General features: G+C 38.5%; 1 protein-coding gene across 1 annotated transcript; it reads left to right on the top strand.

The window, feature by feature from the left end:
* Window positions 1-1322: 1322 nt before the first annotated feature.
* LOC132008298 (olfactory receptor 4C11-like) lies at window positions 1323-2237 on the top strand. The gene has a single exon (XM_059386840.1). The coding sequence runs from the start codon at window positions 1323-1325 to the stop codon at window positions 2235-2237; it is 915 nt and encodes a 304-aa protein (XP_059242823.1).
* Window positions 2238-12405: the final 10168 nt, after the last annotated feature.

Here is a 12405-nt window from a genome sequence, read left to right as displayed (position 1 = left end):
ATTATTTTCATTCTTTTCTAATGGTGTCAGAGACCATTGGAACTATTGATCACAGCATATAGTTAAAACATCTCTAGTTTATCATACAACTCTAGTATTATTTTAGCTAGATGGCAAATTAATTTTAAATTTTATTTAGATATGGAATTTTATTAGGGTAAATGGGAAGTTTATATTCTACTTAGAGAAATTGAGAACAAACTTATAGCATACTTGAACTTCAGAGAAATGTGCTGGAAAATCCAGTTTACATATTTAAGGCCAATACTTCACTTCTTTATCATTTTTGAAACTTCACTGACCAGCCAATTGATAATTAAGTGACCATTGTTCTTTTGAAACCAAAATTCAATTGGTATTATCACATATGGTTTTATGTAATTCTTATATCAGTAATGGTCTTATCTAAAGGTGTGTTATCCTTCTGACTTGGTTGAAAAGAGGCTGAAGAAATATTTATATGCCCCCTTACATAGATTGAAGATATTAGTATGTACTTAGTATATATTGGTAATTACTTTGTTTTGTTATTGATTCATTGAAGGATTGTTGATTTATCAGAAAGAGCTTCTCAAAATTTATACTAAAATAAATACTACATTATTTTTCACCAATATTAAAATGTACAGAAACATTGTAGACAGAATGAAAATAAATTGTGCTAATTTCCTAAATGGAAGCAATAGAAGAAGGTATAATTATGGCTGCCATGAAGCTGAATTAGGAAGTAATTTCTTCTTAAAGCATAATCCAAGCAAGGTACTCAAGAGGTCAGGAATAATAAAGGCAAACTGTTGACCAAATCAAGAAATGTTTATTTTAAGAGAGAGTCTCCAATTGTATATATTTTAAAATTAAAAGGGATAATCTTTTTCAGTAATTCAGCTGCATTTACATTGTAAGCACATCATACACATAGTTATATACTTAATAAAGTATCTATTAGGGTATCTAATTGTCAAATGAAGATAAAGCTTCAAGACCTTGAAGTGACCTGATCAAAATCATACAGCAAAGTCATTAGTTCTCAGAACTTGGCAGAACTAACCATTACGTGAGAGCTTTGTTACCCCTGAAAATCTTGGTTCACATAAGAAGACCTTCAGTTAATGCTCATGGTTAAAGCATGGACATAGCATTAAAAAACAAAAACCAAGTTTCCCAAGTGATTTCAATATATGAAAAACTGAGAGCCACTGATTTATGTGTTGATGGAATTAGAACTATATAAGTGCAATTTGAGTACAATTTCATCACCATAGCCAGGTCACTATTTCCCCAATTTTCTCTGCAGATGAACAGTTTCTACATTCGCTGTAACCATGAAATTGAATAGCAATGTGAGTGAATTCATTCTGCTTGGGCTAACCCAGAATGTTCTGAAAGAGAAAGTCGTGTTTGTGGTCTTCTTCTTTCTATACCTTGCAACTCTAATGGCAAATTTACTGATTATGATGACCATAAGATACAGCCGGACACTTGGGAGCCCCATGTACTTCTTCCTTTTCTACTTATCCTTTGCTGATACCTGCTTCTCAACAACCACTGCTCCGAGGTTGATAGTAGACTCTGTATCTGAGAAGAAAGTCATCTCCTACAATGAGTGCATGACCCAGATTTTTGCATTTCACTTCTTTGGGTGCATGGAGATCTTGGTGCTCGTCCTCATGTCCTTAGATCGCTATGTGGCTATTTGTAAGCCCCTGCGGTACACAACTATCATGAGCCACCGTGTCTGTGGTACAATGGTGAATCTGGCCTGGGTGGTATCTTTTATCCATTCTTCTTCACAGATTTTCTTGGCTTTGGAACTACCATTCTGTGGACCCAATGTTATCGATAATTATTTCTGTGATATGCCAACTTTGTTGAAACTTGCATGCATGGACACTCATTTAATTAATTTACACATAGTTTTTAATAGTGGGGCTATCTGCATGGTAAGTTTCATTGTCCTGCTTACCTCTTACATTTTTATCTTACATTCTCTGAATAACCAGAGTGCAGAAGGAAGAAAGAAAGCCCTCTCTACCTGCACCTCCCACATTATCGTTGTCATCTTATTCTTTGTCCCATGTATATTCACATATGATCGTCCTGTAACTACATTTCCAATGGACAAGATGGTGGCTGTGTTTTACACTATTGGGACACCCTTGCTCAACCCTCTGATTTACACTCTGAGAAATGCAGAAGTGAAAAATGCCATGAGGAAGTTATGGTGCAACAAACTCTGACTTGAAATGGAAAAACAAACAAACAAAACAAAGCAAAACAGAAGACTCCAATTTCTAATCCTGTAACAGCTTAAATAAGATTGGGTTGATAGAAATCATTTCTATGTTTTTATCCCAGTGTGGACACTTGAATCTTCTCCCAGTAGGTTGTTTGTAGATATAGTAGAATGACCACGGAGCACAGACCCATTTCATTTTGAGTCAGCATCATACACTGCCACACTATCAAATACAGTAGTATTTGTGGGAGATAAGCCCAATTCACCTTTTTGCTGTCTGCACAGCAGATTGTGAGGTAGCCCTTGTTTCATCTATCACCTTAGCTCCCTCCTTTGTACATTATTCTTGGTTGTGTTTCTCTTTTCCATGGTTCTGAGCTGGGTTGAAAGACTGGCCCCTAATTTTGACTGGCCTATTTTGTTGGAAAATCAGTTTTGACACTACTAAATCTTGATCTTTTCTTTTCTGGCTCAATGATGAATATCCTCAAGTCAGTACAAGAAGCTAATGATCCCACAGGACCATAAATATCAACTAATTAAGCTATTTGTCACTTGTCTTCCCTTTGTAACTTCTGTAAAATTAGCCTTTTCGTTTTCTTGTCTCTTGAGCATGTTCAAGGATATAACTCATGACCTTCTATTCAAATAGTATAATTCTAGCTATAATAAATAAATTCATTGTGTTGATCCACAATTTCTATGTACTTTAATATCTTTTTTCTTTGTTCTTCATGATTACCATTATTTAATCAAATTTTAATGTCGTATACATTTCTCATATAAGTCCACAAGCATTTCCCTAATTGTTGGTTGGTGAATTTGGGACAATTTTATCCAATCCTGAGTGTTATATTATAAAAACAAATGCCTCCTGGATAAGAGCACACATATGAGAAAAGCAACAGCTGACAGAGAAAATAGAGTTAATGTTACAATATTTCATCCAAAAGAAGAATATACAAGGGACTGTTTCATAACTAGTGGATAAGATTGCTTGGTTGCCTGGCATGGCATGCACATTTCTGGGTTGAGAGAGATGTTTCAGGTTATGGTTTATTGAATTCTACCTTTAGTAAGCAAACTTTGCATGGTAATTTGACTTTCTATAGAGATTTCCCTCTTTGAAGAGAAAAGTCTTGACTAATGACTAGAATAAGTACATTAGTGTTTTGATTTATATTTTTCACGTATGTCATTAGACTTACATTTTATTTCAGGTACTGTTAATGAATGAGTAGGGGCACCCATAGTCATTTCCTGTGAGAGTGGGCAATGAGTCTCTGTCTGAGAATAAATATAATCAAGACTATTTTGCTACAGATCTGTAGCAAAGAAGCTACAGTTGGAGCTTGACGTGTGGCAGATGAATCCGTATAAATCCATTCTGAGAGGCTTTGGTTGAGTAAGCCTCCTTGAGGATAAAGGTCAAATTTCCTACTCTGACAATGAAAGTTTGGAAGACTTACTTAAAGTTCATCTCCTGTACTGGAATATCTCTCAATGTACAAATCCTATAGAGGTTCCTGGGTAACTGAGTCAGTTAAGCATCTGACACTTGGTTTCTGCTCAGGTCGTTTTCTCATGGGTTGTGAGACCTAGCCCCTTGTAGGGATCCATGCTCAGTGGGGAGTCTGCTTGAAGATTTTCTAGCTCTGTCCTTCCCCCTACTTTCATGCTTGCTCTCTCTCTCTCAAATAAATAAATAAATCTTAGAAAAGTACAAATCCTGTAGATGATGAGACAGGAATTTCTTGATTGGTAACATAAGGCATCAATAAGCTACTTGCCTTACCACATTTGCCACAAATTTAGCTTTGCTATAAATTTCTATATTTTGGTATTGCTATAGAAACAGAGAGGTAGAACAGAAAAGAGGAGAAGGAACAAGTAGTGATGAAAGTGAGATTCTGAAGGAGAGAAGGCCTTTCAGCTTCAGTTTTAGGAACTTCATTAGGTGAATGTTTGTGGAAGATCACTGATAATCAGGAAGCTTTTTGTTTTTTCTTTTTTTTAATCAGTTCTCTTTATCTGAGATTTCTCTGAAAGTACATGTATTTAGGAAATGAAAGCTCAGAGGAAAAAATTCACTTCCTATGTTTTATTAAAAGTAAAATAAAATCAAGGGTCTTTGTGACTTTACATACTGTCTCTATGCTGATGACTCACAAATTTGCATTTCCACTACAGACCTCCTCCTTGAATGCCAGACTTGTACACTCAACCACTTGCTTGACACTTGCTTTCATATATTTATAGATATCTTTATATTTAATGACTGATTTTTCCCTTTCAAAAGTCAGTTTAATATGCTAGAAACCTGTGTGTGTATAAATTAACAACTCAATATTAGATATTTTTAAATTCACAGATAGGCACTCTTTGAAAGGACAATTATATAATCTTGACATACAGTCCCTCTGGGTGGAACTACCTAAACTCTGATTTTTAAAAAATCTAGTAAAGATGATTAGCCTAAAGTATTTCTGTCAGGTTACATTTTTCTTTTTGATTTGTGTTAAATGCTCTATTTGATTCTTTCTAGCAACTTAACTAAACAATTTATTTTCAGGGTAGTCATGTAAAGCAGATTAAAAAGGCATAGTATTCAGGTGCCTGGGTGGCTTAGTTGGTTGGGTGACTGCCTTCAGCTCAGTTCATGATCCTGGAGTCCCAGGATTGAGTCCCGTATCAGGCTCCCAGCTCCAAGGGAATTGTGCTTCTCCCTCAGACCTTTCTCCCTCACATGCTCTCTCTCATTTTCCCTTTCTCAAATAGATTTTTTTTTTAATGGCATAGTATTTAGTCCACTTAAATTGTACATGACTTTACCTGGAAGATCTTTTTAGCATAATTAAACAGTCATGGTAAAAACTGCCTTCCTGAAACACAAGATTCCTGAAACATCTGAGCCTGGGCTGTTACACTTTCACATAAAGAACCATGGTTCTACTAGAATAATGATAATTTTAAAATGTTAACTGTTTTCCTTTAGTATCTTTAAGGCATAATTTATACTGTGTTGTGTGTACTCAGAAGACAGCAAAGATGATGAATTCCAGAGTGACTGTACTGAGGAGTCTTAGGTCAAATTGAGCAAAACTAAGCTGATGTGGTTTAGTGCAAGCTGTGACCCTTGGCTGGGCTCATGATGTGGTATCTGCTCAGGCACATCAACTGTTGCATCGATGTGTCAGGGCAATTACCTTTCTTTTTCTTTTTTTTTTTTTAAGATTTTATTTATTTATTTGACAGAGGGGGACACAGCAAGAGAAGGAACACAGGCAGAAGGAGTGAGAGAGGGAGAAGTTGGGCTTCCCTTGGAGCAGGGAGCCTGAGGTGTGGCTGGAAATCAGGACTCTGAAATCATGATCTGAGCTAAAGGCAGGTGCTTAATGATTGAGCCACCCTGGTGCTCTGGGTGATTACCTTTCTTTAGTGTTGTGCAAACTGCACATTTACATTCAGAGTGAAAATGCACATTTCATTACTGCTAGGTTTTGCTATCAAATCTGGTGAAATTCTTTCATGAGACAGTCATGTTGGGAAAGCTTCCTGGGGAGCAGGTGTTCATAGGAACATCAGTTTGAGCTCTGAGGTGGTGTATGCCTGAATCTTTACATTTCCAAGAGCAGGAGAAATCAGTATCCTCTCATCACTCCATGTGTGTCCAATATAATGCAAAATCTACCTCAGTACACATATTTTTGTTCTTTCCTTTCCTTTCTGTTCCATTTCTTTTCTTAAGATTTTATTTATTTATTTGAGGGAGAGAGAACACACAAAATGGGGGAGTGGGATAAGGAGTAGCAGGCTCCCCACTAAGCAGGGAGCTTGAATCAGAACTCTTTTCCAGGATCCTGGGACCATGACCAGAATAGAAGGCAGATGACTAACTGACTAAGCCACCCAGGTGCCCCCTACTTCTTTTTTTTAAATTAAAAAAATCTTTTTATTATTGATATTAATTTATATTAACATACCAATATTAATAATTAATTTTATATTAATATCTTTATCATTTTATATTAATATTAATAAGTAATAATTATTTTTAATAAAATCTTTTGAAAAGATTTTATTTATTTATGTAGGGGAGAGAGGGAGAGTGAGCAAAGCAGGGGGTAAAGGGTAGAGGAAGGGGAGAAGTAGACCCGTCACTGAGATGGGCTTGAAGCATAGAGGATCCCCCGGTAAGATAGTTCCAGCACATTCTACACGATTAACCTGGTTTTGATCAGGTCTGTTATGGGTATCACAACGGTGAAAATCATGTCTGCCAGATTCCCAGCCATAGTGGAGTCCACTTGGAAATAAGGCCCAGGTCATCTGTGAATAGTTACTAAACTTTTAGTAGACATGGTGTTGCAGGGGAAGAGGTGCAGTGATGGCCCCCTGTGTCCCTTCCAGGTCCTAAACTCCCTGTGTCTCCAGGACCCCTCCCCAGGAACCACCCCCAGGCTGAGCACATCTACTGGCGCCATCCAAGCCAGGGAGATCAACAGTAACTAATTGTTGTCACAGTCAAACACCTGTGGCCTTTCCCAGACAATTCCATCCTTCTAGTTTTTCAGGCCAAAATCATGGAAGTCCAAACAATTGAGAATATCACAGCTCACACCTAACCTGTTAGAAAAACATTTGTCTGCCTTCAAAATATATGCAGAATATGATCTCTTTTACCACCACATCTCCTTCCATCCTATTGTGAGCTGCCATCATCTCTCACTTCCATCATAGTCATGAACTCAGAATTGTCCTTCCTTCCACCCTGCAGTGATTCCATTTTGCTCATAGAAAAAGACCAAATTTTTACAATGATTTGACCTTCTATTGCCCCTTTGATCCCTTCTGGTACTTCGATACTTACTCCCTTAGCTACAGACATACTGATTGGCTTTCTTGCAATTTCGTGGACATCAGGCAGACTTTCCTTACTTAAGATATGGGAGATTGCCCAATAACTTCATCTACTTATGACATTATTCTAATTTCTCCTCAGTGAGGTCTTCCTTATGGTTATTTAATACCAAATTCTTATTAGCATGCATGATCTTTTTATTCTTTTTTAAAATTTTTATTTTTTTATAAACATATAATGTGTTTTTATTCCCAGGAATACAGGTCTATGAATCGCCAGGTTTACACACTTCACAGCACTCACCATAGCACATACCCACCCCAAATGTCCATAACCCCATGATCTTTTTATTCTTTTTTGCCTTTCCTTTTTTTTTTTTTTTTTCCCCTTTTAGAGAGGTAGTGGTTTGGGGCAGAGGGAGATAGAAAATCTTAAGCAGGCTCCATGCCCCTTGTCGTTTCTATTATTATCTCTTTTCCTGTCCAGTTTATGTTACTTTTGGGCTCTCTCTTCACACAAAGGATCCCCCTTAATATTTCTTGAAGGGCTGGTTTAGTGTCACAAATTCTTTTTGTTCCTGTTTGTCTTGAAAGCCCTTTATCTCTCCTATCTTATTCTGCTTCTATGACAGCCTTGCTGGATAAAGTAGTCTTGGTTGCATAGTTTTTTATGTAGCACCCTGAATATATCATGCCAGACCTTTTCTTTATTTTTTTTTAAAGATTTTATTAATTTATTTGACAGACAGAGATCACAAGCAGCAGAGAGCCAGGCAGAGAGAGAGGAGGAAGCAGGCTCCCTGCCAAGCAGAGAGCCCAATGCGGGACTCGATCCCAGGACCCCGGGACCTTGACCTGAGGCTCAACCAGAGGCTCAACCCACTGAGCCACCCAGGCGCCCCATGCCAGACCTTTTCTGTCCTGCCAGGTGTCTGTGGATAAGTCTGTTGCCCATCTCTGAAGTTTCTATCCATGTAGGTTAAGGAAGTCTTGTTCTGAACTGGTTGCAGGACTTTTGCTTTGTCTCTGAAATTTGCAAACTTCACTATTACATATAGCGAGGTGTTGACCTATTTTATTGATTTTGAAGGAAGTTCTCTCTCTCCTGGACTTGAAAGTCTATTCCTTCCCCGGAGTAGGAATGATATCTCATATACTTTGCTTCTAAATACTTACTGCCCCTCTTTTTCTTTCCTTTTCTTCTGGGACCCCAATTATTCTAATATTGTTTTGCTCCATGATATCAATTTTCTCTCAAATTTTTCCTTGTGATTCAGTAGTTCTCTATCCTTCTTTTTCTCAGTTTCTTTATTTTTTATCATTTAGTCTTTTATATCACTGATTCTGTCTTCTGCTTCATTTACCCTGGCAGCTAGAGGCTCCATTTTTTATTTCATCTCATGAATAGCCTTTTTAATTTAAACCTGGTTAGATTTTTGTTCTTTTATTTCACCAGAAAGGGATAATCTTGTAGCTTCTATGCTTTTTTCAAGCCCAGATAGTATCTTTTCTTTTTAAGATTTTATTTACTTTTATTTGACAGAGACAGAGACAGTGAGAGAGAGAATACAAGCAGAGGGAGTGGGAGAGAGAGAAAATGGCTTCCTGCTGAGCAGGGAGCCAATGCAGGAATCAATCTCAGGACCTTGGGATCATGATCTGAGTAGAAGGCAGACACTTAATGACTAAGCCTCCTGGAATCCCCCAGCTAGCATCTTTATATTCATTGTTTGGACCCTACTTCCAGCATCCTACTTATGTAGACTCTGATCTGGTTCCTGGCTGTCAGTATGCCTCTTGTTCTCTTTTCTGGGATTAGTTCTTCCATTTTATCAGTCTGTCCAGAGTGGGATAGATGAATGAAAGAACAGCATACTAAAAGAGCAATAACCCCAGAGAAATGTACACTAAACTATTCACCTGTTCAGAAGAGACAGAAACTGGAAAAAGAGAGATAGAGAGAGAAAAAGAGAGAGAGAGAGAAAGAGAATGAAATAGTTGAACAGAACAAATCAATACACTAGATCCTGGGTGTATTTTGGTCTGTTTGTTAGAAGAAACTAGATCCTCATATTTTCAAGAAAGGAAAATTTATATATATACAAAAATAAAATAAAATACAATGAAAAGATAAACTATACATATGGAAATAAAGATTAAAAAATACTTTTAAAAAGTGTGGATAAAACAAGAAATTAGTTGAAAAGGAAAAAAAATAAACCAAAGGTCTAAAGAATCATGGGAAAAAGCACAAATCCTATATACTTTTTTCCTCTTGGACTGGGTTTTTGCAGTTCTGGTTGATCAAGAAACTTGATGTTAGTTGGATAATCCTGCTGGTCTTCCGGGGGAGGTCATGTTATTCTGACTCTCAGATGTCTTTGTCCAGGGTGGAATTGCACCGAGTTTGCCAGGGGTATGGGCTCAGTTTAAGTGGCACCAGATTGCTCTATGTGGGTTTTGTTCCATGAAGGCTTTCCCACTGCTTTAGAAGATGAGAATGAAATGGCAGCAGCCTGATCGCCAGTCGTGGAGAGGAAAGTTCATGCTTTTCACCCTTTAGTGAGCCCTTGGAGAAGAGCACTCAATCACTCCAGTCTGTGTTTTCTCTAGTTTGTGACCAAGAATTTCTATCTCAGGCACACAACCCCATTTCTAGTGTCCAAACATTACGGACAGCGGCAGGAGGCACCAGTGCTGTTCCTACCAAGGAGGGGAGAGGGGAAATCTCTCCATAGTTTTCCAATTCCTGGACCCCTGACAAGAGACTGGTCACCAGAATGTGCTGCAGTTTGCAGTTTATGGCAACACTGAGCAGAAAGCTGGTGCCTGGGCTCGATGTTTGCTACTACCTGGGAACCCTCGTGCAGTAAGGCATCCCCGTTCTTTTTGTGACCCTGGGGATCCTGAGACCACATTGTCCCACCAGGGATTTTGCCCCACTTCACCCCTTGAGCGCCTTTCAGGCAAACTTCTAAAGGTTTTAATTTTGTGCTCTGTTGCTTATACCATTTTCCAGCACCCAGCTTACAGAGGCTTCCTCCTCCCAGGGTTTATCTTCCCAGAGATTACCTTCGATTCATGTCTCTGCAGCTCCTACCCTGCAAAACACTGTCACTTTTCCACTTGTAGAATTGTAACATTTCTTTTCTCAGGTCTCCAGGTGATTTTGAAGGTGTTCAGAATGATTTGATATCTATTTAGCTGATTTCCTGGGACCAGATGAAATTAGGGTCCCCTACTCCTTCACCATCTTAACTCTACCCCCAGTCTGCAGCTTTACATACGTGGTCAGAGTAGTCTTCATGGAAGACATCACATTTGAATAGATAGTTGAAGAAGGGGAGGATGTCACCCATGTGGATATACACAGCAGAAATGTGTTGGAAGGTTTGAATCCAGTGAGATGGGAACACAGAGAGTATTAGATGAGGTCAGAGAAGAATTGGTGAGTCCAGATCATGCAGAGTCTTGTAGGCTACATTTAATGACTTCATTTGTGATGAGAGCAACAATGGAGTAGCGCTGGAGAGCACTGATCAGAGAAGAGATAAGACTTGGTGTAGGACATCAAGGTGGATAATGGGTGAAACATTGAAAGGTTTGAGAATAAACCAGTCATGGCAAGCACTGAGCAATCTATATAATTGTTCAATCCAAAAAAAAAAAAAAAAGGTGCGTTTTATTGGATTTAAACTATAACAATTTCATTTTTTTTAATTTTTAATTTTTTAATAAATATATAATGTATTATTAGCCCCAGGGATACAGGTCTGCGAATCACCAGGTTTACACACTTCACAGCACTCACCATAGCACATATACTCCCCGATGTCCATAACCCCACCACCCTCCCCCTGCACCCACATTTTCTCTTGTAACATATATTAGGGCTAAGAGATTTGTGTTTATTTAGAAAAGTCTGGACATAAAGAGCAGGATCTTTGGAAAATTTTAGTACCCTATGCCTCAGAATGACTTTAAAGGTGTCCTTTTTTCTTAGAGCAGGGACATGAGTGGAGCAATTGGTAAATGAAATGAGCGGGTTCCCTTCGGGGGACTAGGAGGGGAAAGGGCTCTGGGGACAGAATATGCCTGTTGACAGGTTTGTCTAGGATTCCTTGGCACCATGGTTTGCTGTGATTCAGCATTGCCTGAGCTAAGTAGTTTATAGAGCATATCATTTAGGGTTGGGTGGGAGGGACAGAGTTCTTATCCCTCCAAAGACTGGGTATTTGTCATAGGATCTCCCTGATATGAGGAAGTTGAGAGGCAAGGTGGGAGGGTTGGGGGTTAGGGAAGGAAAAAACAAAACAATATGGGATCAGGAGGGATACAAACCATAAGAGACTCTTAATTTCACAAAACAAACTGATGGTCATTGGGGAGGGGGTAGGGAGATGATGGTTCGGTTATGGACCTTGGAGAAGATATGTGCTATGGTGAGTTCTGTGAAGTGTGTAAACCTGGAGATTCACAGACCTCCAACCCTGGGGCTAATAATACATTATATGTTAATAGAAAAAAAATAAAAAATAAAAAAGACTGTGTATTTGTGAACCTCTCTAAAGTCCCTATAACTATCTGATGGAGGAAGAAATGTTTCATCCATGTGTTCTGCCAGGGAATTGTTCTGGGGTAATACAGCTGGTTTTAGAGATGTTTCTGTCACAGAGTAGTGAGAATATTTACTTTTTATGCTAGAAAGTTCTAAGAGTAGCCATAACAAACTTTCTGCTGGTATTACAGACCCTTTAGAAGAGTTTAACTCAAGCCTTCTAGAAAAGACTGGCTGCTGTGGAGTATCTTCTCTCCCCATAGATCCTGCAGTGGAAAGCTGAGTAGATGTACCTGAGGTACAGTTTACATGTTGCAAACACACTGCACATGATTCATCTTCAAAATAAATCAGAATTGCGAGAGCAAAATATATGAGCTCTCTATTGGACATCATCTCCTTCTGTATAAGAAATAAAGTATGTTTTCAAGCCCAACTAAAGAAATTCCTTTATCTTGCCTCTCATTAGGGACTGGGTATTTCGGGCAGTTGCCATTTTGTAGTTCTGTCTCCTGAGAAGCATGAAGTTCCAGAAACATATTTCTCTCATTCATGAGAGGATTCTGATGTGTCAGGGTTCCTGGCTTTCACTGGCCTCTGCTTGATGCAGCACTGCCTCAGGAGTATTTCTTATGGAAAGCAGGGTCCATTGACGGGGCAGATATATCTCTTCTGGTGGACTTCTTATTTGCAAAGTTGAAGGTCAGGAGAAGGAAAGGATGTGTACTGACCACATGCAATTGGTATGCAC

The sequence above is a fragment of the Mustela nigripes genome, unplaced genomic scaffold (assembly GCF_022355385.1).
Source record: "Mustela nigripes isolate SB6536 unplaced genomic scaffold, MUSNIG.SB6536 HiC_scaffold_77, whole genome shotgun sequence".
Taxonomy (NCBI): domain Eukaryota; kingdom Metazoa; phylum Chordata; class Mammalia; order Carnivora; family Mustelidae; genus Mustela; species Mustela nigripes.
The sequence above is the reverse complement of the archived record's forward strand: the minus strand, read 5'-3'. Positions and strand labels throughout refer to the sequence as shown.

What these genes read in the sequence shown, in the direction of transcription:
- LOC132008298 (XM_059386840.1), top strand. Translation starts at nt 1,323, where the DNA reads ATGAAATTGAATAGCAATGTGAGTGAATTCATTCTGCTTGGGCTAACC.